The following is a 26,370-nucleotide window of genomic DNA, read 5'->3' as shown; positions in this document are numbered from 1 at the left end:
AAGGAGAGTCTGCTTCCTTTTGTTGTTCCAGAAAAACAATAAAAGCCATCATGCAGGGAAAGAACTTTGAGCGTGGTTTCTTGCTGATTCCTTTCCCAATTCACTTCTCATATAAGCATCAGTGTCTAGAGGAGGCTGCATCCCTTGGCTTGTTTTGCTTCCCTGCTCTTTTTCCTAGAGATGGTCTCACTCTGTGGGCCAGGCTGGAGCGGCCCCGGCTGCAGCGGCCCAGGCTGGAGCGCAGTGGCGTGATCGCAGCTCACTGCGGCCTCAAACTCCTGGGCTCAAGCGATCCTCCCTCAGTCTCTCAAGTAGCGGGGACTATAGGCATGTGCCACCACATCCAGCTAATCTTTTAAAGTTTTAGTAGAGACAGGGTCCTTCTATGTTTCTCAGGCTGGTCTCGAGCTCCTGGCCTCAAGCCATCCTCTTGTCTCAACCCCCCAGAGTGCTGGGATTATAGACGTGACCCACTGCACCCTGCCTGCTCCCTTTTTGTGTGTCACTTTGACCTCATCTCGTTCTTTCTTGACTCTGACTCTCCTGTCTCCCTCTAACAGGGACCCTTGGGATGACATTGGGCCTACCCGGATAATCCGGGATTAACCCCCACATCTCAGGATCTTGAACTTAATCACACTTGCAGCCACATGCGGTGCCTGCTCACAGGCTCTGGGCTTTCAGATTTGGGTGTCTTTGGAGGGCCGTTATGCTAAGTGCTGTACTTAACCCCCTCTCTCCTACTCCCTTGTCAAGTACTCTTGCATAGTTGAGTCTTTTAATTTGCCTTCATATATGGGATTATTCAGTCATTAATCCTAGAATGAAAAAAAGGGCAGGGCAGCATGGATTCTGGTCTTCACTCTGCTTGATTTGTGGCCATCCACATAACCCTCTAGGGCTCTTTTTTCCTTTATAAAATCATGGGTCTGTCGGCTCACACCATTGTTAAATTTGAAGTTTCTCTCTCCATGGGCAAGATTTTCATCACTGCTTTTCTCTGTCTACTTTAGGGATTGGGGAGTGTGGCATTTAAAGGTGAAACACTAAGGACAGAATTATGTGTATGTGCTTTACAAATTCACACGTGCCTGAATGTGTTCACACTTGACGTGCTCGTTTTATTTCATTTTTATGATTTTTGACGTGTTTATTTTTTCCACATCTGCAGCAGAATGGGCGTGCTGGCGGGGTGCTCTTGCGATCTGAGATGCGTGGATTTATGGTTCCTAAGGGCATAAGAATACGGTCGTGCCGGACTAGGGAAGTTCAGCCTGTGCTCTGGGCTTTTTTTTTTTTTTTTTTTTTTACCTGATGCAGTTATTTCTTGTTAAAGATTCGCTATAAAATGCCAGATAAACTTTATAACCACTAATAATCATCTTTGTCAGTTGAGGCCACTTAAATTTTATGAATTTTGGGGAAAATACTTGAGAAAATAGGATTTTCTACACAAGTTGGGCTTTTGTCATTGCAGGATTTTTGTGAACATGTGGTAGTATGCTCACTTTGGGTTTTTAAAAAGAATTCTGGTAGCGATAGAAGTCTTCCTAGCAGTAAAAAAGATACAGCCACAATAAAAGCCTTCAACAGCAACTGAGCACTCACCGTGGGGCCTGTTGTGCAGAGCCGGCAGGGACATGGCTTCCTTTAAGGTGTGATCTGCATGCTCAGCTCTACGGGGGGCACCAGTATCCCTGTTTTACAGACTGAAAAACTGAAGGTGGAGAGGGTGGGTCACTTGCTGGAGGGCAGGGGGGTCCTCAGTGGTAGAGGTGTCGTCCTGTCCATTTTGGTTGTCTCCGGAGACCATGACTGTGAACACCACAGGGTCTGCGTGGGCCTGAAGTTCTAGACTTTGCAGCCTGACATGCCGGCAGCTTGGGTTTTTAAATCCTTTGTACAGCTAAGCACTATGCTGTCCTTGGGGGTGTGGGCATGAAACATTGAAGGCGTGTGACCTCTGCTCTCTGGTGCACTTTCCTTAGGTAGGGGACATCTTCAGACACATGTCTGACATAAGACTGGCTCAGATAGAAGAGGATACAGAGGAGGTCAGGTGCGGCCTGGTGCCCGTGGTGTCTGGGGAGTGGCGTTGAAAGAGCAAACACAGTTGGGCCTGGCTTTCTTGACAAGGTGCATCCAGTGGCAAGAGCCAGGTAGCCAGGCAGGACAGGTTGGCACTCATAGGATGGGCCTGCTTCTTTCTTTCAGTGGGAGGAAGGGCCCAGGGAAGGGCGTATGTGCTTGGGAGGTGTGGTGCAGCGTGGTGAGATGGTCCAGGTGGTGGAGGGCCCAGCGTGCTCGCCGGAGGAATTTGCACAGGATGTGGTTAAGGTGAAGTTTAGAAATGTGACACCATAAAGGTGCCAGTTAAGCATGGTCCAGTCTGGCTGGACTGTTTAGGATGGAGGAGAAATTTGATCGGCAATTTTGAAGATAAGTTTTACATTGAATGTTACATCCTTTTAGGTAGAGTCCATTGTGTAGGGGGAACACCACTGTATGTACATATACACACACATATATACATATATATTTGTTTTAAATTGAGAGTGGGCTAGTTGAATTATTTTGGGGACTTAAATACTTTGTAACATCCTTTTTATACCTGTGGGAGTTGCCTTTATTCCATACTGCTTGAGCAAAAGTGTGTTTTGAATTTAATGGTAGGAATTTTTAGTTGCTTATCTAGGAGCAATATGATCCTTTTGCAAAATAGGAATAGCTTTATGTCAGGGTAAACATTCAGGATTTCAGACATTTCATGGATATTATTGTCAGTTTTAAGGATTTATTTTTAGCAGTGGACATATTTTTATTTACTATGATTGTTATGTTACCTGTTGGCTTAATATCAACATTGTTATATGATAATTTTTTTTATTAATTTGGTTTCCAGAGAACATTCAGTTCATGTGCAATTGATTCACAGTTAGGAAAATAAAAAGAATACATTGGTGGAAATAAACAATAGTATGTGAAGTGACACTCAAATGGCTATTAACAGTGTCCTTAGTTTTCTTCCTATTATAAACGTTCACTCGTATGGAGTATTATTCAGGCATAAAAGGCATGAAGTTCTGACACCTGCTATAACATGGATCAGCCTTGGGAGCATTATGCTAAGTGACAGAAGTCAGACATAAAAGGGCAAATACTGCTTATATGATTGCACTTACATGAGGTACCTAGGTACTGCTAGCGTCAGAAAGTAGATTAGAGGTTACCAATGGCTGGGAGTTACTGCTTAAGGAATGTTCGGAGTGATGAAAACGTTTTGGATATAGGGGTGATGGTTGCACAACATTATGAATATAATTAATGCCACTGAATTGTGCTTTTAACAATGGTTAAAATGGCAAATTTTACATTATATATATTTTAGCACAATAAAAAAAATCACTATGGTTATCTAATGTCATGGGCAGTCATGAATTTCTTCTACTTAAACTATTGGCCCTTTTCATTTTTCTCTGAAAGCAAAGGCTACTTTCGTGGGTATCAGAGAGAATGATCCAGGCAAAGACTGACTATATTTCAATATTAAAACCCAACAACATTAAATCAAGCAAAAACAACCCAGCACAGTAACTTCGACATCTACTAATGTGTTTTCCCTCTTTTCCATCACAGCCTTTTATAACTATGACGCCAGGGGAGCAGATGAACTTTCTTTGCAGATAGGAGACACTGTGCACATCTTAGAGACATATGAAGGTGCGTATGCATTTTGGTACCGTTTCTCTTGTGGGGCAGTGGGCACGTGTTTTCAGTGCCTACTGGGCACAGCATTTTCCTGTTACAAAAACATATGCAATCAGTTTCTGTTCTCATGATCTATTTTCTTGCAGATAGATGGCTTTTCAGGTAAGGGTGTAGTGAATCTGTGCATTCTTTCAATAATGTTTTATTGAGATCAACTTAAAAATAAAAATTCCCATTTTTAACATCTTCAGAAAACCTCATTAGCTCCTTACTTTGCAAGTGTACGTAAATCTTGACTGTTACTAACTGACTACTTGATAATAGTGATGTTTAAGATATTTTAGTTTAGTTCATTGTTTTGATGTATTTGATATTGAATTGTGAGGTTTTTGTTTTTTAAATGCCCTCAGATCTGTTGGCAGCATGTCTCAGAAGAACCATAATTTTCATCTTTTTTTTTTTTTAACCTGTAATCTCCATTTTCTTCGGGAGGAACAGAGATTTGCCACAGTTATGTGGGATGCAGTCCAGTGAAGCAATCATTATAATCATCCAATAAATAAACTGTTGGTAACAGTGGTTTTCCAATGTGCTTGGTTTTTCAGACAATTGTTTTTCATATTTCGTGTTTTGCAACTGCTTTGAGCAGGGTACCTTTTGTTTTATGCTATGGTTCTTGTTGCATAGAAGTGAAGCAGTGATGGGCTTGATATTTTTAAAGATTGCTCAGATTTGTGTAAGATTGTGTTTTTGACTTGTTGGCTTCATTCCTGCTTGAAGGGGTTACTTCCCATATAGCATATGAATAAAGAGATCGGAATAGAATGGATAATTTCAGGAGCAAATTTGCTTTTAGATTAGGTTTAACTAAACCCACCCATCCAAGTGGGAGGTCGAAGTAGGGGAGGAAATTGTAGACATAGTCATCTACAAATTGAACTTTCAACTTGGTCCTTGAATCCACTTTGCAAGGAGTGAAGAGGTGTGAGCGTCCGTGCCCTAGGCAAGCTGTGGCCGGCTCAGGTGTCCCTTGAAGAGAAGCACAGACCTATTAAAATGCCCATGTGTGACACCCTCACTGCCCACTGGATGCATGCTGACTTAGAATCCCATTCTATTCACACCTGTTACCCTAAATAAGTCCCGTCTGATAAAAGAAAATCGCCTTTCGTGGCCTGCGCCAGGAAGCCCATGTAACTGCAAAACCAGACCCGTCCCTCCGTGAACAGGTGGGTGTGATGGGCGCATTCTGCTTGTTTTCAGTTTTTGCAGTGTCCGACAGTTGGATTTTCTTATCTCCTCTCAGTATGTGTTGCCAGTGGCTGGGAGGAAACAGAGAGAAATTCAGTAGAGGTTAAGGATCAAACCTTTCCTCTCAGACACTTCTGATCTGAAGGGAAATGGTCTTACATCTTTTTCATTTCTTGCCGCGGGTCAGTTGAAGTTGGAATCCTGCTTAAGAAACACTGGGTGATGATGTCATTCCTGACTAGTTAACGGTTTCCTGTGGGGCGTGGGTGTGTGGTGGACTGCAGTTTCTCGTTCGGAAGGAGAACGTGCTGTTTAAACATTGGAATCCTGAAGCGCGTCACTGGTCCTCGTGATACTTTTTTTTTTTTTTTTTTTTTTGAGACAGAGTCTCACTTTGTTGCCCAGGCTAGAGTGAGTGCCATGGCGTCAGCCTGGCTCACAGCAACCTCAAACTCCTGGGCTCAAGCGATCCTACTACCTCAGCCTCCCGAGTAGCTGGGACTACAGGCATGCGCCACCATGCCCGGCTAATTTTTTGTATATATATTTTTAGTTGGTCAATTAATTTATTTCTATTTTTGGTAGAGACGGGGTCTCGCTCAGGCTGGTTTCGAACTCCTGACCTTGAGCAATCCGCCCGCCTCGGCCTCCCAAAGTGCTAGGATTACAGGCGTGAGCCACCACGCCCGGCCTCTGGTAATACTTTTAACTTCAAAAAAATTCGATGGCAGGCATTTGACTTTCTGGCTGATGTCATGATAAGGGGTCTACAGTGAGCATTCGTTTTCTTGGGCTAGTCAGTCTTTTTAGATTCTGATTAAAATGTTTCAGTCTTTGCAAAGACTCTTTTCTAACAGAAAATGAATTTTCTTTCCTTGGCAACTCCCTTTTTGGTTTTAATCAGAATCTGATCAGAGAAATGGATTTGGGGGAAGTAGTTTTTGACTTTGTGAAACTTGACGACTTCATTATCATTAAATGAAGATGGAATGATGTGCTCTCCTTTGTTTTCCTGCTTCTTCCTCTCGTTTGAATTTCACGATTTGTATCAGAGTCTGGCATTTTCTTTATTCTTCCCTCTTCCCCTCCCCTCTTTTTCCTCTAACGAGATTTTTCTGTATGTCAAGTTTTCTTTTTCTGTGTGATCCTTTTCAGGATGTTACCAAGCTTGCGCCGGAGGATGTAATTTCTAGATGATCACTCTCTATTTTAAGGTTCAAAGGACAAATTTACCTTCAAGTTATGGTTAATGTCTCTTTCTTGGGCTCACGAAGGCCTAGAGCACAGAACAAAGAAAAGGAACTTTCCAGGTCATCGTGGAGGTAGGAAGAGCTTTGGGGGGTCATTCGTGTGAGTCCCTGCCTTTAGCAGTGTCCAGGGTCGGCCAGGCAGGAGGGCTGAGGCCACGGCCTGGCCGTGACGACTCTTGTGTGGCCAGGGGTCTGCTCATTTCCACAGGACCTCCAGGGACGGGAATGCTGTACCTGGGACGTTGCACAAAGATTCGGAAATTGTCTTTTGATAATTTGAACTTAATTTATTCAAATTTTTGAAAGTGATAATGATATATTTTCTTCCAAAATGACGTGGCCTGCCATTGTCTTGGGCTAGGGTTTGCCCTCCCTGAGTTGGGGACTGCGTCTTGCCCACATTTGCCTGTCTCTCGGGTGGGTGTCTCTTGTTTGGAGCAGGTTTGTTGACCGCAGGGAGGCCACTAGCAAGCCCTGCCAGGGAGAATTTAACTCCACTAGCTGTGAGTCTTGCCGCCACCAAGCTCATGCCTTCTCTGCCATTCCCCACAGAGCAGCCAGGTATCGTTCTATTATTAATATAGTCTCTCACTCCTCTGCACAAAGCCCTTGGCAGGACTTCCTCTCTCTTCATGCTAAGCTGTCATGCAACACAGTTTGTGGTTTGACCCCTGCTTGCCTTAGGGGCCTTCCAGTCTATGAGCTCACAGAGGGTTTCTCTATTTGTGCTGCCTCGTGCAGTCGTTGGCACATAGCCTGTGGGCTCAGTTAGTTGAAGGATTAACACAAAAAAAATCCTAGGAAGGAAAACCGGAGGTTTCCGTTTTGCTTAGGAAGGAAAAAAGGAAAGGAAAGAAACAACCACCTAGTAACGTTTAGGTAAAACTCCAGGCTGTGTTTGAAGTAGGCTCTTTTGTTTGCCTGTGTTCTTGTACTGTTTGGTGTGCATCTATTTTTAATGTATGTAAGTCTGGTTACAGCTCTCATTCTGTTTCCTACTTTTTGCCTTAGTGTTCCAAGATGCACCCCGTTGTCTGTGCCTGTTTAGACCATCCGCGGCCCTTACTGCTTCATGTGTATATCTCTGTTTCGCTAACTGCCCTCCCAGTCATGGGCGCTCAGTCTGTCCCCACTTCCCACCACCTGAGATCCCCCTGCCATGAGCATCCTGTGTCTGTCCCGCTGTGCACAGGTGTGCTGGTGTCTTGGGCTGCTTTCCCAGGAGTCTCGGGCGTGGGGGTGCGGGCTCTGGGTGGGCAGGGCCTGCTGCAATCTCGTTCCCTCCACAGAGCCTGGGGGCTGCCACGTGCAGCGTTCTGATTGCTGCCGCTCTTCACTGTGTAGTGATGCTGCATCGTGAGTTTTCATTTCTCTGGTGATGGTTATGATTCGGCTTAAGCATGTCTTCACATGTATGTCTTTTGGGTTTCATCTGTACGTTGTTTATAAACTTTGTTTCCTTACTTGGTTGCTGTCTTTTTCTTGTCTCTTTTCAGTATTTCCTTATATATTCTAGGATGTTAATCCTTTGTCAGTTTCAGAAAAGAAAGGGCATGTTAATGCTGAAAATGCAGGAGAGATATAATAGGATAGAAAACAGTACTTTAAGTTGAGTAAACGTGGCTTTCGAATGACTCATTGCATTGCCTTCCCGCTCTCCGCTGTGGTGTCTGTGACGGCCGTGTCACCGATGGGCTCTGATTCTGGGCTGGCTTATTGAATCCGCCGACCTCGACAGTGTGGCTGTCAGGAGATAAAGGCCTTCAAACGTGTGGCTGAAATGTAGACGTCTTGTATCCGTGGGTCCCCTAATCAATCTCTTTAGTTTCCGTGTCAGGAAAGTGAAGTGGCTTGAATTGGTCATGCCCTGGGTCTTTGCACGTCCTTTGCAAGGGTCATGGCAGTTTCTGTCTCCTTTTCTGGATGTTTCGAAAACATCTGTTTAATAATCCCTTGAGGATTTTGCTCATTTTAACACCGTCATCTTCTGGTTCATGATCATGCTCTTCCCCCCTGGTTGTTGAAACTGTCATTTCCTGAGTGGGGTGACGGCCAGTTGGTGCAACATGGGCCCATTTTCAGTCTGTCTGAACTTGCTCTCCAATTCACACATCCCTGGCTTCTGGGCTTTGACTTTCTGATAGTGTAGGAAAACCTCATATGTGCTTATTATCTGGGAATTTACATTTTCCCAGCACTCTCTGTAAAAGGGGTCCTTTTGCTCCTGTGTGGCAGAGTTGGGATTTGTCTCTGAGCTTTTGATTTGATGGCCAGAAGCAAAGGCAACCTGGAGGGACTTCAGAGTGTGGGATAAGAAAACGTCCATCTGGTGCCATGCAGTGGTGGGGTGTCCATGGACCTCTGGCTGTCTGTGGGGACAAGTGTCCGCCCTCAGCCAATGTGGGGTGCCAAGGGTGTGGTCAGGGCTGCTCTGTTGTTGAAGGGAAGATTCCATTCAGCATTTGCTGCGTGCAAACAGTGCCAGCGCATCTTTCTCTCTGCTCTTGCTGCTTTCTTTCTCTGACCCCTTGGAGGGGACAGGAAGCTGGAGCTGGGCCGAGCCCGAAGGCGGTAGGTGGGCCTGTGTCCCTGTCCCTGGCGCTTCCTGTTGGGCTGCGTCTTTGCCACAGAAGGTACTTTGTCAGATTGTGGCTGCTCCAGGGCAAAGCCCCTCCATCTGGAAGAGGGAGGAGGAAGTTCGCTGTCAATGGGTTTTCTGTTTCCGGGCAGCTCTCGGTGATCTGGTGACACTGGTATGTGCACTCGGGGAGACCCTGGTCCAACTCAGGCAGAGGGAGAGATAGGAAAATGCATGCACAAGGAGCCTACTCAGGGGCAAGTGGTTGAAAGGACAAGCCCTCCTCTTGGAACTGTGCATCCTAACTTCTTGCTGCCTCAGGGCCGTGTGAGGCGCGTGGAGATGAAGGCGTGAAGGGTGCCAGCGCTCCAAGTGCACTGCTGAGATGCTCCCCAGGAAACTCCGTAGTCTGTCTCCAAAGCATTAGGATTACCAGATTCCGGTGACAAACTGACTTCCCTGGTCGTGTGAAACAATGAGTTCTGTACACCATGAAGTCATTGCTGAGACCCTATTATGTCTGTTTGCACTAACTGTTTCAACTTTGTGTTTGTTTAGGGTGGTACAGAGGTTACACCTTACGGAAAAAGTCTAAGAAGGTAAGTCCTCCTTTTTATTAAACAAAATGCATGTCCCGTCATAAATCAAACTGAGAGAGAATATCAGTTCTGCCTCATTTGTGTCTAAGAATTTTGCTTTTATATCTCTTTCTCTGAATTTAAAATGATATAGGGATTGGAATGTGAACTATCTTGAATTGTTTTCTTCTGAGCAATATGTGTGTGGAGGAATTGCAGCTTCCCTTCCTTGAGCGTGTTGCCGGGCTGTGATAACGAACATGCTGGCCTGCCGCTCTCTTCTTCTCCTGATAGAATTTCCATCCTGTTCGGGCACTGCGTGTGTTGGAGAATGAGCTGGGTATAATGACTTCAGGAAAAGAAAATACCGCTTACAGTTTTCAATCTTGTGCTATCCTTGGTGATAAATTAGCAAATTGGCAAAGCTCATGCATGCTCATTGCTCTCTTGCTTGTGAGTATTTTCGCCCTGCTTGAGTTGGTGGTGAACAAAGGAGCTCACTCTGCTGGGGTGGTTTGCGTGCATGGCTGTCTGAGTTTCTGAGACTGGGCCACATAATTACATCTTGGACTGTTGTGGTGGACACTCCCATATGCAGTTCTGTTGTGGCTCTAATATTCTTAGCTTCGCAAAACCTAATTATTGCTCTTCTGTTTCGTTCTACCATGTCACGATTTTGAAGTACCATCCGTGCTAAGCCGTGGTCAGGCTGTCCACGTTAACTTTTAATATCTAATTATACTTGACAGATGGATGGTTCATCTTACTTCTGTGTCTTCAATTTGCCTCCCTCTATTGGGCTGGACTCTGGATTGTGGTCCCGAGCCTGTAATCAGGCTTCTGAGGTCCAGCGGCCCAAGCGCCAGGGCCTCCCTGCTCTGCCTGCCCAGAGGCTGCCCAGCCTGTGCCCAGCAGGTCGGACTCTGCCAGGGCTGTGAAGTGGTGCACGCTCACGTGGCACCGTCACATGGGTGGGCTCCAGGTTGGTCCCCTGACAGCCTTCCTCTGGCATGGTCACGTTGATGTTCTAACGTGAGAGACTCTGTTAGGAAAGGGGTGACCGAGGCCTGCAAATTGGAGTGAGGACTTCTCCCCTCAACCCTGCCATGCTGGGCCTGGGCTACAGGTCTCCACACATCCAGTGACCTGCAGCCTTGAGGTGGGGACACGACAGCTCGCAACCAGGGGGTTGGGGAATAGATTTGTCCAAGGAAAGTTCTGTTTTCACATTGATTCCTCTTTCTACAGTCGAGAGTGTATTCCTGCAGTTGAAACCCCAAGTTTCATCTGGGAGAGCCTCAGACGAAGACTTTAGTAATACAGAGATTAGAATCATGGACACCAACACTCCCCACCTCTCCCCTCCCCTACCGTACTCAGGACAGAGCTGCTGCTTTCTGAGCTGGGCATGCCCCAGGCAAGCTGTTCACATCCCTTTGATGTTTACTTGGTATTCATTGTCACTTGTCCCGTTGTGGGATCTCCCTCTTCCCGCAGTAGGTACTCCCTGTGCTGCACGGGGTGGGGTGGGGGGCCCAGATACTACAACTCATTGACAGCATAGAGCTGGGTAGGGAAATAGTTATTTTTCCATAAGGGATGTGGCCCTTGGGAATCCTGACTCTAAGTGATCTGTAAGCAACCTTAGTCTAGATATTTATAAATGTGCAATGGATCAGGGCTGGTCCTGCATGGCCCCAGCTTCAGTTGCTCATTCCGAACCTCTAGGTGTGTCCAGCCTCACCCATCTTCTATCCCTCCTGTGGCTTTATGATTCTCCAGTGGATTTGCTGAGGTTGAGGGGTGTCTCTGCCTGGGGACATGGGTTGGGATTGGCCTGTTTGTTTTGTTCCCCCACCTGGGTGCACACCTACTGGCATCGTGGAGAGATGCCCACTGTGCACCTGAGACCACCCTGGGAATTGGAGGTATCCCAGACAACCAGGACCTGAACGGAGCAACCCAGCGCTGGGTTTTCCAGTCCTCTTTGTGGCTCAGTCTATGACTCTCCGCCTGCCGCCTTCCCTGTTTGTGACCATTCTTCTCTGTATGGAATTCGGCCACGTTCCTGGCAGGCTGGAGGAGCATGAATCAGTGGTGCCTGCCAGGCTGGTTCAGCCCTCTGCCCTGCCCCTTCCCGTCCCAGGCATGATTCGTAGTTTGGTTTCTGGATATCTCGTGTAGGTGCCAGGAAGACCCAATCAGAAGTTCCTGTTTCCAAAACAGGTACCTCGAAGCCACAGGGGTGCCACTTCAGGGTATCGGCCGCAGGCACTAAACCTCCCACGGGAAGTGGCTTTCGTGGCACCGTCCGAGCCCCCAGCCTGCCTTTCCTGGACTACTCGCCTCTGCCTCACTCCAGGGAGGGGGGTTATTTCGCTTGCTCAGGAAGCAGGACCCAGAGCCTTGGTAAAGCTCCTCCCGGCACTTCCCAGACCGTGCCTGACGCTGGGAGTCCCGTTGAGAATCTGCCTTCCATGGGCTCACGGGTGTGCCGCACTTAGGAGACCCAGGCACACGCGAGTGGAAGCTGGTGTCTGCGCCGCAGTCGTGCAGATGGGCGGAATTGGCCCGCCTCCCTGTTTCCCAGTTGCCTCCGCTGGGAGAAAGTCCCGGTGGGTCTAGGTAAATGCCCAGTGTGCAGGTGACATTCAGTGGTTTAAACCAACGTCCGATGACAATTTTATCATTTTGAAGAGGAAAATTGTCAGAGACCATCGTCCAAAACTGTTTTTTAGGCATCAGTTGGACTTTGATCTGCCTGTGCAAGATCAACAGTGGAAACAACATGTGAACCGCAGAGAAAAGTTACCCGTGTCTTTGGGAAATTTTGAAGACATTGTTTGTTTTCTTCTAAGATGTCTGCAGACTCTCTGGAACACAAGCCGGTTGAGTGTCGTCTTTTCCACTTCTTTGTGATTTCTTTGATATGTTGTCGTATGTGAGGCTTAACAGAAGACTTGTGAAATTAATGGCGATCCAGCCACCGCTGCCCCCACCCTTTGGGGGGCCGTTGTTTGATTTGTGATCAGTATTCATATTGATGATAAAATCTGCTTCTTTTTTTCCCCCAAAGGGTATATTTCCTGCTTCATATATTCATCTTAAAGAAGCAATAGTTGAAGGAAAAGGGTGAGTCTAGTCTTCAAGTTTAAATGGAGAATTGCAATTATTATATTTGGCTTTATTGCTTCTATGTATGGTAGAGTACTATTAGGGGGTTAAGACAATGGGTGTGATTGGTTATGATGGGACAGGAATTTGGGGGAGAAAAAGGGGACGTGTGATTCAGAGTTGTGGGCAACATGGCTTTGATCCTTTAAAGAGTCTGAAGTCAGCACCATAACTGTACTCGTTGTCCTTGAACCTGAGGTCAGTTTTGGAAAGCGCCGGCCCCGGTGCTCCGTGCTGCCTCTGTGAGCTACCCCCTTCGGCGGAGATTCCGCAGCCTCCTGCTCTGAGTCCTTTTTTGGGGAAGACTTTTCAGGGTATGACACAAATGGAATTCAGGCAACAGTTGTTAAATTGGGACATGTATGAATTTGGGTTTTGTCTAATTGTGATGTATGTTTCCTAGAGGTCATAAAACTGATGTATAAGATCATTAAAAGAACATTTGTAGAACAGGAACCCATTAGGCAGGAATGGCAAATGAATAACCAGGTGTGAACTTGGAAGAAGGAACATTAAAATGTTTTCTTTTTTTGTCTCTGCTACGTCTTCACACTCAGTTAAATATGTAAATTATAAAATTACTAATCATATGATTACTGCATAATGACATCTCTTTGGCTGATTGCAAAATTGCCTTTCCAAGCACCGTACTTTTAACATATGAAAGGGACTGTTCGGGTTCTGTAGTTCCATGGTGCATAATTAAAACGAAGAAAATAATTTAGAGGCATGAATGGTGATGACCCGCAATATGGCATTTTTTTTTTTAGACAGGTACAATGTTTTGTATGCAAAGCTTTGAGGGGAAGAAAAAGAAAGTTTGGAAACTTTTGCCCTATTGTGGAAATAATTGAATAAAGTGTATCTTTGACGCACTTTGTATCAGAATCCTTATACCAGTCAGACTATATATGATTGACTTTTTTTTTTCAAAAAAGCAGCTTAATGCATATAAAAGAATAAATGTAAATTGTAATTGTGAAGCATAATAATAAAGTGAACGAGAGATTATTCCAATTCTCAACAAATAAGAGTTACACCCACCCGACAGGCAGAGACACGTTTGGTTTGTTTTACTGGATTTTGCAGACTTAGGGTCCTCACTGTAGGCAAGTGAACTGAGAGATGGTGAAATGAGCAGTTCAGAACCAATTCCCTGCTGATGTTTTGGGGTCCCTGGGATCACTCCCCATGCTCCGACCCTGGCCCTGCCTGTCTGCCTTGCTGCTTCCACGCAACCCCCACTGCTCCCTGCTGAAGCACCCCTGCCTTCAGGCTTGAGAGGCGACCTCACCCCTCTCCCTTCTTCCAGATTGCTATGCACGGCCACCTTCCCGCCTTTACCTGGTCCTCCCTCCTGTCCAGCACCCACGCAGGCTGCTCTGTCGTCCCAGCCCTGCCTGCCTTCCTGCTCTCCCAGTTATCGTCCCATCCCTCTTGCAGAGTCTCTTGCTTGGTCTCTCTTCTGCCTGGACACTGGCCGTCTTTCACTCTCAGACATGCCTCCCCCACCATCAGTAAGTCATTGCAGGTCTGAACCCCAATTGTGAGCCCAAGTTGGGTGCCTCCCACAGGGCTAGGTGTTGTGAAAATCAAAGGGTGTGGGTGTCCCTGGACATTGCATGCTGGCCAGATTCTTGTCTGTCCGGGACACAGGGCCTTTGGGGCCGGCCAGCCGAGCTGTACAGGGCACTCATTCCATCTCCCACCCGTCCCAGGCAGTCTGAGCCAGACTCTGCGTAGTCCTCATCTGGGGTATTGGCCCAGAAAACAGCGGTTGCCTTGATGAAAACCAATATATAAATACAGATGAGTTAAGAACTATTCAAGGGTTAACCTTTTCGGTTGGAGGGAAAAGGGCAAGAGGATAATCAGAGTCGGGATCGGAGAGAATAACCACGGACATTTGAAAGCTGTAACCTCTTCTATTTCGCCAAGGATAACTGCTTCATGTATTATCATATAATGAGTTTTATGCATGATGGAAATGTAAAAATAATCTTAACCCAAACCTGCATTTTAATGCCACACAGACTGCTTGTAATTTATGGCATCTTTAAGATAGATGGGTACACGTATTATGAATACGCTTTCCACTTGCCAGACCTTGACATTCTGTAGACTTTAATGGGATGTTATTTGCCTCCTTCATCTTACCTTGACATACGAGGTGGATGGCTTACATGCAGGATAATGTATGAACACTCTCGAGCTCTGTACCTGTCATTCTTAGAGATGTATGTATGTACTTATCTGCCTGAACACAGTGTTATTTGTATATTTTCTTTCCATTTGCTTAAATGTTGAACTCTGTGGCCTGGAGTTGGAATTTACCAGGCGTGGCACACAGCAGTTAATGAAATCATGGACTCAGCCGCTTTATCCTTCTTTCATCCCAGGCAACATGAAACTGTCATCCCAGGCGACCTCCCCCTCATACAGGAGGTCACCACAACACTCCGAGAGTGGTCCACCATCTGGAGGCAGCTCTACGTGGTAAGCAAGCGGGATGTTTGATCAACGCTTAAAAATAGAGAACGGGCTGGGTGTGGTGGCTCATGCCTGTAATCCCAGCACTTTGGGAGGCCAAGGTGGGAGGATTGCATGAGGCCAGGAGTTTGAGACCAGCCTGGGCAACATAGCAAGACCCTTGTTTCAAAAAAAAAAAAAAAAAGATTTAGCCAGGTGTGGTGGCATGTACTTGTACTCCTAGCTACTTGGGAGGCTGAGGCAGGAGGACTGCTTGAGCTCAGGAATTTGAGATTGCAGGGAGCTATGATTGTACCCCTGCACTCCAGCCTGAACAACAGAGCAAAATCTTGTCTCGGGGGTGGGGGTGGGGGGGAAATAGAGATTGGATGGTCTTCTCAGACCTTGCAATACCAATGGGATGTTTTCCTTTCCCTGGGAACCTTAAAAGCAGAACTTCTGGGATAGGATCTTACTCCGAAAGGGCAAAGAAAGCGACATGGTCCGATAGTCCGGCCACTTTGGGGGGCTGTGTGCCCTGTTACCTGCTTTGTGTCCGGTGCAGCTGTGCTTGCTGTGATATAGTGGGGTATGGAGAGAAGGGCCTGGGGACTTGCCTGTCCTTGCCTTGGAAAGGGAAACATTACTGCTTAAAGGCCCTTGGAACACAGGATCAGGCGATCTGCACTGATGTCGCCTCAGAGTTTATATTTTCATCATGAAAACTAAACTTTGCTTTTTAACAGTAACAGGTGCTTATTCATGGATGGAGCAGAGGGGGATTACTGTTTATTTCTTTGCCGTTGTCTGACAGTAGGTAATGCCTCTTATCATTTAAGGAATCGTCTAGATTTACTACAATCATCTAGATTTACCCGAGTTTGTGACAGGGATAGGGAAATATTTTGCATTCTAGTTTCACGTGCAATTGTCCGGTCCTTCTGATCACGGAAGAAGTCTTATTAATGCGGAGAGGTTGAAGCTCTGACATCTCCTATTTCATATTCCCTCAGGGCATTTCTTTGCACATAAATTCATATTTGCAGAAGATTACCTTTTGTTAAGCCTGTATTTCTATTCAGAGTGTTGATTTCTCATATGCTAATGTTATTATCACCAAGCAAGGGCTCTGGAAGGAAGTCAGTGCGTTAATTTCTTGGGAGCATAGAAAACTTCCTAAAGCCCCACAGCTGCTTGTTGGGCAGGCTTGTGGTTTCTGATTATACAGTGGTTTCCTATAAATGCACAGTAATAAGCAGTTGCAGTAATTGTTCATCAAACGTACTCAAAAACCTAAAAGCGTAAAGTTAGCCATGAATGTTTTGTGTAAATCTGAGCAATTTTGTAGTCGGTGTTTCATGTTCAACTTAGCAATTTCTAAACAAAAACATGGCAACAAAGCAAACAGGAATTGATGCTGACTAATATATCAGTGGACAGTTTTAGCCAGAACACCCTGGAATAGGCGTTCTTAATGATCACTGTGGTTTCCTCTGACAAAACTTAAATTTGCCTCTGATGGACTTACTTTGTTGGATTTGTGCAAAGCCAAGCCAAAGATGGTTTTAATGTTTTTATATAGAATTTTTGCTGTGCTCTGTGGTTGTAGATGTTAGCAAAACCTTAGAGATTTTAGATACTTGATACGACCTTAGAGAAATGGACAAGGAGAATTAGTAAGAGGGAAATGAACATAATTTTGTAACAAATCATTAAGTTTGACTAGTTTTCATTTAAGAAAGTAAAATTAGGACAACATTGTAAAGACAAGCTCATGGAATGAAAAATAGCCTGTTAGGGTGCCTGACGGGTGGGTGGTGGGGATATTAGAAACTCATAGAAATAATGTGAAATAGTAGAAATAGTGGGGTGCTTGGTTCAGGTATGTGGAGGGGGACTTTTTTAATTACAAGAAACAGTGAGCACATTTTGATTTTTAAAAGGTCTAAAAAATTTATTTCTTATTTTTTATAGAGACAGGGTCTCGCAGGGTTACCCAGGCTTGTCTCAAGCTCCTGGGCTCAAGCTTTCTTCCCACCTCGACCTCCCAAAGTGCTGGGATTACAGGGCACATTTTAACTTTTTAAAGGGACCATGATGTTCAGGACTGTATCATATTAGGTTCCACCTAGATTCCTTTTTGCTGAAAGAACCACTGGGTTATTTTCCCTTCGGAGGCTCCCTCATCCCCTTGAGGATTGCACTCCTGCAATTGCAAACGCTTGCTTTTCTTTGTAGCATCAGTCCCATCAGAATACTTAGAAAGTGGTAAGAAGTGTGAATTTTGCATCTAATTTACATTTTCCTGTGGCATAAAAGCACCAAGAGCTTGTAGATGGGGATTTGGCTTCTTGCAGCAGCAGCGTCTCTGTGTGGGCTGGATGAGGCAGCCCAGCGGCACGTTTTTCGACAGCAAGGCATGGGGTTCGGTTTCTTAAGTGCGCTCAGAAGGATCCTGGGTGTAGGGTATTCTGAAGACTGCATGTGAGTTGCAGGATTCAGATCTTTACGCTTAGACTAATTCAGAGGGCGCTTTAAGAGCTGCCCATCCGTGGGCCAGATGTTAGGAGCGTTTTGACAGATGTTGAAGCTCAAAGTCCAGCTCCTGCTGGGGTCAACTTTCGATGCAGTTGGGCACACTCTGGAATGTTGGGGGTTGCACATTACTTTTTATTCTTTCAGTGTCTCACAGAAACCAAATTCCATGCAGTGCACTCCAGTTTGTGCTAAAAACACTTTTTCATTCAGCATTAACTAATTCCCAACTGTAGCGTACATATACTTCATGTGTATTTGAAGAAAGATCCATTCTGTGCCATCTCCGCAATGCTATTTTATATCAAAAGCTTTACGACTGGCTTTTTCTCCCCCTCCTTGACAGCAAGATAACAGGGAGATGTTCCGAAGCGTGCGGCACATGATCTACGACCTTATCGAGTGGCGGTCGCAAATCCTTTCTGGAACTCTGCCGCAGGATGAGCTCAAAGAACTGAAGAAGAAGGTCACAGCCAAAATTGATTATGGAAACAGGTTTGTTTGTTTGAAAGATGATTTCATGCTTAATTTATCCAATATAATAACATCACCATAAGCCTTGAGGAGACCAAAAATCACATTTTATCATAAAACAAAAATTTCTAACATCGAAATCATGGCACGGTTTTCATTTTGAGAAGATGAGTTATTTTCTATTGGATTCTGACAATCAGGACAGTTTCCTGGGTCATTCTCGAAACCCGTTCTCTTCACTTTTCAAGTGGTGGAGCCCAGAAGCTAGGAGCCTGTCACTTTCACCATTCCATAGGGGACCCCGCAATGACCCCCCACCCCCAACAAGAAACTTTTACTTTCTGTTCACAATATTTGACCTTGAGTCCAGATTTCAAGGCAAAGGGGGGGGATGGTGGTGGTGCAGTGACAAGCGCTGAGTGTCCTTCCCTGGAATCCTAAGTTCTGAGCGTTGGAATGGACATTAGATCACCAGAAAACTTGTCACCCACGTAGGCTTGCCAGGGTTCACCAGCAGAAATACAGCCCAGTTAAACTTGAATTTAGGTAAACAACAAAGTTTGTGCAATTATGCGTCTTGCAGAAGTTCCCTTCTACAGCCAGCACCCACCCACCTCTGCTTGAATGCCATTAGTGATGGTGTGCTCACTCCCCCGTAGAGCTGCAGATTCTAGCATTAACAAGCGTTTTCTCATGCTGAAAGGAAATGAACTGTTCTGATCCTTATTCTGCCGGTTTTTTTTTTTTTTAACTAGAAGGAGGACATGCTCTTTCCCACCTGGTAGCTATTTGGTTCTTCCTCTAATATCAGAGCTGCAAGAAGCTTTAACAATTACCTGGCCCCCCGTTTCCCTAGTGCTATTCTGTCTCTTAATCACTTGGAGAGCTTTCAAAGTACTGAATCCCCAGACTCCTCCTTAAGCTTCTGATTTGTGGTGTCTGGGATGCTGGCTGGAAATCTCAGTTTTCAAAAATAGAGTTGGACCATGCCGGACAGCAGATTTGGAAAACTTCTGGTTTAGTGCAACCTTTTCATCTCACACACTGGGCCATGGAAGTCAGAGAGGGGAAGGGCTTTGCCTCCAGCTGTTCAGCTGAAAGGAGCCCTGGGTAAACTAAAGGACCTTTCTGTGAAATCAGAAGCATCACATAATTTTCTGGTAATTTATATTTTTCAAGTGTGAAAATTTTCTGAAAGCAACATTATGAGCAAGATGTAGGGTTTGGATTAGAAATGCCATAGGAGAAGGTTTTTGTTTGGGTTTTCTAGAAGGCCACAGACTTCTGGATATAAGATCAGATATTGTTGCAGTGAAACCTATTTCAAGACCACCTGCTTAACAAAAACCAATCTTCTGGAGCCTTGATGTTATTTTCTACTGGAGTATCTTATTTTGAACTTATGTTCAGAGACCACCTGCTTAATTTGGCTGCAGGAAGCTGGGAAAGTACATTATATCATGCAACAATCTAGTTAAGGAAGGAAGGGTTTCCAAATGTAATTTACTATTTTGATAGGAAATATAATCTTTAACAAGACAGTTTTTTGCCCAAGGATCTCTAGGCTACTCCATAATTTCTCTAAAGCCCAATGCTCTGGGCATACCTTCCTTGTCCTTCTTCAGAAAACAAAATAATATCACAGTGTTGAATGTTTGATTTTAAGATAGATGGATTTAATAAGGAGAAAGACTGTCATTCATCACTTAGGTGTTCTTACCTTTTTAATCTATTTTTTTTAACCTGGGGGGAGGGGTTCTGGGGTCCATTGGAGAATGTGATGAAGGCCATGGACCATCTCTCTAGAAAAATGCACGAACACAGCACAGACACACACACACAGACCCCCACACGCAGAGACATACACACATAATTTTGGGGGAGGTGGGTTGCTTCTCCATCCTCATAGGTGCTTTAGGCTCCATGGAATTGATCTCTAGATTATGTTGCTATGGTAAGTTGCAACTTCATAATAGAAACTCACTCTGGATTCAGAATCAGTTGGGCACTGATTGCTGAGCAAAGCACTTAGAATGGTTGTCTAGAGAGGCCACTTTCTGTGGTAGTTTGCACGCAGTGTTCTGGAAAGTGTGTGGTTCTGCTGTGAGGGGTTCCAGATGCAGAATCCAGGCTCTGGGCTCTTGTAGATGTTTGGTGTTGGAATAAATAATTTCTCTGAGCTTAAGTTTCCAATCCTTTGTGAAATAGGTCTGACTGTCTGTCCTGGCAGGTCTGAGGTGATTACATAGCCGGATGTACACACATGGCAGCCTTGTGTTTTTCCTGTGGGAGCTTTGTTCTGTGCAGCCTGTGGAGCCTACTGGCTGGACCTTCTAAAGCCAGGTGCTTTGTATTTTACCTGCCCCAGCACTGGCCCCACCCACACCAGAACTGACCACACCCCTGCCAGCACTGGCCCCACCCATACCAGGAACTGACCACACCCCTGCCTGAATTGGCCCCCCCATACCAGGAACTGACCACACCCCTGCCTGAATTGGCCCCCCCATACCAGGAACTGACCACACCCCTGCCTGAATTGGCCCCCCCATACCAACTTTGGCACTGACCATTCCCAAGCAGCACTGATTCCTCTGAGGAGCAGGTTAAGGGCTGGGATAAGTAGTAATATTTGGGAGGTGTGGGGGGGGTTCTTTGTCTTATTAGTGAAACATGTTGTTACAAAGATCACTAATGAGACCTTAACAGACTTTTTTCTTCAAATGTCTGTTCCTCTTGAGGCACCCCACAAACTCTGCAACTACAGAGACTGTTTTCATGCAGTGCAAAAAGCCTCTATTTGTTAATGTCTGTTTACCTTCATGCTGCTGACAGCCCAGTTGGTCCTGCTTCACCTTCAGTGGAATTCACTTAATAGATATTAAAAGGGAAAAATGAGTTTTTTTGTAGTTGCCTTCTCAATGGTGCAGTGGTTTAGCAGAATGCCAGAAGTCAAACATGTTTGACCTGTGATCAGACTCATACCTTGCTTTAAGGTGTGTGACCACAAAAGAAAAGAACTCTGAAGTTAGTCTGTCTACATGGAGTGTTTATGAGCATTTCCCTTTCCTCTTACATTTGTAACTGTTGAAGATATTCTCTAACTGAAACTTAGCATTCCTTCAGAAGACCCTCTTTCTTTCGTCATATGGTGAAATAAAAGTAGCCTGTTTGCGTAAACTTGTCAATAACAGAAATACAATACCAGTGGCGGGTATGAGATGTCTGTGGCTGATTTCCCGCCCTAAGACCTGTGTGTCTTATAAAAAAGAAAACCAGAACATATTGCACTAGCACGACTCTTGATTTTGTTTGTTACACAATTGCCTTTGTTTACTCCTTAAATAAAATCTGTGGCAAAAATCACCTGACAACTTTATTGGATTTTAGGAATTGGAGAGAATGTTCCAAAAAACTATTTCCACATATAGACGGGACAGATTTATTATCCAGATGTCGATCGTGTTTTAAGTTGGCCACTACATTTAGCCATCTGGTTGGGAAGTTGCTTAACATTACTGTGGATGATGTCCATATGTTTGGTGTTCCTACACAGTAGAACATATTTATTGAAAGTTTTCTGGGGGCCCAATGTAGGGATTAGGAATGAATCGAGGGACAAGGGACCCTACCTGAGACAGATGTAAATAAATAGGGTGGTAGCTGTGTCTCTGCTTCAGTTTTTTTTCCCTCCCCGCCTCCCTCCCCAACTCACTGTTGTTGTCACAACTGCCACTGTCATGTGTTTGGGCCTATGGATGCGTATGTGAATGCATATATTAATATATATATATGAATATATGTGTGTGTGTATACACATATATAGTGTGTGCTTAAAACTTTCCATATTTTGCATGATCATTAATAACATACATTTCACTTGGGCTTTGTCGATCTACAAAATTTCTTTTTGGAAGACAAAGCCATTATTGCATTAGCAATAACAATTGAGGAATTTTTTTTTTTTTAATTCCCTTAAGGTGATACGTTTTGAATTAAAGTGACAGAATTATGTTCCTTAATATTGTGAGTGAACCCAACTTTCTAGGGTGTTTTCATCTGCTCAGTTGCCTGGGGCTGAGGTTGTACTAAAGAATTCAAACTCCTTGCTTTGCGTCCATGAAATTATGAATCCCTGTTGTTCCAGAATTCTCGATTTGGACCTGGTGGTGAGAGATGAAGATGGGAACATCTTGGATCCAGAGCTCACTAGCACGATTAGTCTCTTCAGAGCTCACGAAGTAGCTTCTAAACAAGTGGAGGAAAGACTGCAAGAAGAAAAGGTAAGTTCAGCTCTCTGTCATATGCCATCCACAGTTGGGACACATTTTCTCAGTAATGGTTTTCAACATTAGTAAAATGTCGGTGAAGCCCAGAATTTGCCCAAAAAAAGTACCTGGAAAGGTGCAGTTACGCAGTGTGTTTCATACCTTCACTGATGGAAGGGAGCCCAGTGGCAAACATGTTACTGCTGACATGAAAGGACTTATGATGACAGCATATTGCACGTCATCTTATGAGATAGGATCTTTATGACGTCAACTGTTCGCATCTGTCAGATGGGAAACAGGACTTGGTTCTGCATTTCCTCTCTGATAGTGGTAGGAGGGTGACATCTTCCAAGCTCGGCTAGGGCAGGGAACACATGTCCTATAGATCTATTTTCATTTTCTATGACCTTTAATGGTATTATAATATCGCAGATATTTAGAAATTGATTGCCTGAGCCATCTATTGATTTAGCAAGTATTTATTGAGTATCAACTATGTGCTAGGAACTAGGGGGACATGAATTGGAGATATCCATGGAGGGTTCAATCTAATGAGGGAACTGAAAACTAAACAAGATACTACACACCTAAGTATTATTCTGATTCATTGATCACCTGAAAGTTTTTGCCGAAAATAGTCCAAACTGTTACGGAATTGTGGGATAAGAAAGTGACTGCACGCATGGCTTTGCTGTGTTAGGCCAACCAGGTGTGTACCTTTCTCTACTTGCAGGGAACGGAAAGAGCAAGGGGTTAGTGATGAGCGTGGCTAATGTGACTCTCTGCTTTCTTTGCATTCACAGTCTCAAAAGCAGAACATAGATATTAACAGACAAGCTAAATTTGCTGCGACCCCTTCTCTGGCCTTGTTTGTCAACCTCAAAAATGTGGTTTGTAAAATAGGAGAAGATGCTGAAGTCCTCATGTCTCTTTATGACCCTGTGGAGTCCAAATTCATCAGGTAGGTGACATTTCTTGGCTACTGCTACCTTTCCTCTTTGGTTCATGTTGGGAACTTGGTGTCAGGGCCAACATGTTCCGCGTGTGCTGAGAGCCCTTGGCTGCCCAGTGTCACCAGGCAGCTGAGCCAAGAGCTCTTTGTGGACAGTGTTTGGCCACCAGCCTGGGCTTTGGGCTAGGGTGAGCCTTCTTATGTGTATACTGTTACCTGCTTGTGGAGTGACAGTGATCACAGTATACTCTTGTAATATTTTGAGGACCCACCTGAAGACCAAAGTAACACTTTGTTTCCTATGTTATTTTCATAGGGTTTTATTAATATATATCTGGACCCCCCCCAAATATTATGTTTCCCTTTTTCCAACATTTGATCTCTGTGAATGTTATTTTTGTCCTATTGTTTTTTTCTCCAAGGTGATTGGCTGGACTTACAGAGTCTAGACCGGCGCCTGCCACATGCATACTCTCGATTAATATTTGTTGAGCGATAGCATTGTAAATCCATTGTTTTTGCTTGGCCCTCAGTATAACTTTCTCTTTGTCCAGATGGGAAAATTACAGTTTGATTCTGTGAAGGGTGTGTGTCTGTGTGTGTGTGTGTTACAACTCCAATATGTTCCCTCTATCATTAACATTTAAAAACTGAGCATACAACTGAAACAAAACAAGTGGGTGAATTTCATTCTCACTTCTGATAAGGACTTCATTTCTTCTTGACTTGGGATCCAGTTTGTATTTTATGGTGTATTGGGTTTGTCATAGGCTGTGAAATAAGCATGCATTCTGTTGAATTTTTATACTGTCTTCATTCTAAATGAATAAGTAGGTTTTTAAAATAAAACTTGAAAATGCTGTTTGCAAATAGTTCCATTGCAGTTACAACCCAAGGCATCCTGAATTAAAAGCTCCCGAGGTTTTGTGCAGTGTATGTGAATGGATGAGTAGCTCTATTTGATACTGTTGTTATTTATAAGTTCGCAGTTGTGTGTATAGTGGACCTCCATGGCATTAATTATAAAGCAGTGTGGATGTACATTTGGTATCCTGTTGTATTTGGAAAATTGATTTGCTTTTATTTCTTCCTTTTTCAAGTGAAAACTACCTGGTTCGCTGGTCAAGTTCAGGATTACCTAAAGATATAGACAGATTACATAATTTGCGAGCTGTTTTTACCGTAAGTGCACCCAGAGATGTTGAGTTGAATTGCTCACTAATGACCACTCTTAGTGACTCACCTCTGATTCTCTACTGCATGAGCACATGGGTCCTTGGGATGCCTGTGATTCAGGTTACTTTCATATTAACAAGTAAATTGCCTTCCCCCCAATCTCCCAGGTCTGTAGCCACCCTGAGAATCACTGTGACAAAGATTTCCTAGTTACCATTGAACATGTCTGTTAAACCTGTATCTTAAGTTTGCTTAATGTTAATTGACCATTGTTATTCAATTCCTTTTGTCATATGAATGACTTATTAAAATGATAAAAACTGGTCTAAAGAGTCTCAATCAATCTTTTTATTGTCCTTTTCAATTGGACTTACGTTGAATAATGGTTCTCCAAAATAATTTATGGAAATTGATATTTCTAGGACCTCGGAAGCAAAGACCTGAAAAGGGAGAAAATCAGTTTTGTGTGTCAGATCGTTCGGGTGGGTCGCATGGAGCTGAGGGACAACAACACCAGGAAACTGACGTCCGGCTTGCGGCGACCTTTTGGAGTGGCTGGTAATAGTTTCTCCCTTTTTCCTTGAGAGTTTCAGATCATCACATTCACTTTGCATAAGAACCGCTGCTGAATGTCGATGGGACAGGGCACAGCTTTGATTTATAAGCCTTTCTGTTGCAGAGAAAAAAATAATTTATTAGTTCTTCTCTGTGTGGTTTCCAGTCGACCTGTGAGGCCCAGGGTGCTCCGGTCCACAAGTCTCAGATGTAAATCAGACATTTGATTTTAAAGTGGATCCCAGCTTTTCCTGGGAGAGACCCTGACCCAGTTCTCAGCCCGTGGGGAAGCCAGTCAGGGGAGGTTTTCAGGTTTTCGGGCTTGGTGATTGATTTAGGAGTGGGTTTGCGCAGGACGGTCACAGCGATGGGAAGGTCGGAGAGCCTGCCGGGAGGGGGAACAGGAGGTTTACAGTCGGTGCATTTTAATCCTCCGTATTTGTGCTCTCTTGTTTTTGGTGGCAATATGAGAAAAGTGAGAGGCCAGTTATCTCTGTTGAGGGAAGATAAAAGTGTTCCTAGGAAATTCTAAGTACTTGACCTCTTTCAATGTCACTCTCATTTTTCATAGCTTTGGGAAACGGTTTCTCTCACTATTTTATGGTTGCAGTGGAGGTTCATTCCCCAGCCCTCCAATATTTGTTCCTGTGGGTTTTTTGTTTGTGATTCTTGGGATTCATATAAATGTGCATGTGGGAGAAGTTCTTGGTTCCTGATACAGGGCTGCATTTCTGGTGTGAACAGCTGTGGAAGTCGCCTTTACCTTGGCTACCAAGGAACTCAGAACTTAGTCTTTTTCTTCCTCTTTTAAACAAACTTTAGTTTTAGAGAAGTTTTAGGTTCAAGGGAAATTGAGCGGAAAATACAGTTGGCTCCTATACACCCCAGTCTCCCCATCATCAATGTCCCTGCCTGAGACTGGCGCATTTATTGCAGCCGACAGACTGTGGTGACACATCTTCATCCCCCCGAAGTCCATGGTTCGCAGTGGTGTCCGTTCTAGGTGCTGTGTATCCTGTGGGTTTTACAAATGCCTGTGTCTGCCGTTACGATCTCCTCCAGGGTAGTGTCACTGTCCTAGAAATTCTCTATGCTCCACCTGGATGTTTTGGAAAAATATTTCAAATCATTTAATAAGTAAAATGATTTTCTACTTCATAAGGAATAAATAATAACAGTGATGTAGGCATAAATGAGAAAGAAGCTCATTAATTTGGTTTGTTTCTGTTTCCCAGTAGGGCTAAGTCCTGGGGTGTCTGGCAACTTCACCACGTGTGAGTGAGATGTTGAGCACGAGGTCGCCTTTCTGAGGTCCCTCAGCCTTGGGCTGGAGAAATCCTTTTACATTTTTTCCCTTCTTATTTGAATATGTAGTTTAAAATTGCTCCTCTGTTTATCG

The 26,370-nt window shown here is 44.5% G+C and overlaps 1 protein-coding gene across 2 annotated transcripts in view; it reads left to right on the top strand.

The window, feature by feature from the left end:
* The window catches only part of DOCK1 (dedicator of cytokinesis 1), a 491,171-nt gene that overhangs the window by 44,732 nt on the left and 420,069 nt on the right, over positions 1–26,370 (top strand). For both annotated transcript variants that reach the window (XM_012781384.2, XM_012781385.2), the window contains exons 2-10: positions 3,637–3,720; positions 9,346–9,386; positions 12,442–12,497; positions 14,939–15,035; positions 17,890–18,038; positions 22,165–22,300; positions 23,092–23,249; positions 24,341–24,422; positions 24,839–24,974. In XM_012781384.2, the coding sequence (XP_012636838.1) occupies positions 3,637–3,720; positions 9,346–9,386; positions 12,442–12,497; positions 14,939–15,035; positions 17,890–18,038; positions 22,165–22,300; positions 23,092–23,249; positions 24,341–24,422; positions 24,839–24,974 (939 nt within the window). The remainder of the gene's footprint in view (positions 1–3,636; positions 3,721–9,345; positions 9,387–12,441; positions 12,498–14,938; positions 15,036–17,889; positions 18,039–22,164; positions 22,301–23,091; positions 23,250–24,340; positions 24,423–24,838; positions 24,975–26,370) is intronic.

The sequence above is a fragment of the Microcebus murinus genome, chromosome 14, assembly GCF_040939455.1.
Source record: "Microcebus murinus isolate Inina chromosome 14, M.murinus_Inina_mat1.0, whole genome shotgun sequence".
NCBI classification, from domain to species: Eukaryota; Metazoa; Chordata; class Mammalia; order Primates; family Cheirogaleidae; genus Microcebus; species Microcebus murinus.
The sequence above is the reverse complement of the archived record's forward strand: the minus strand, read 5'-3'. Positions and strand labels throughout refer to the sequence as shown.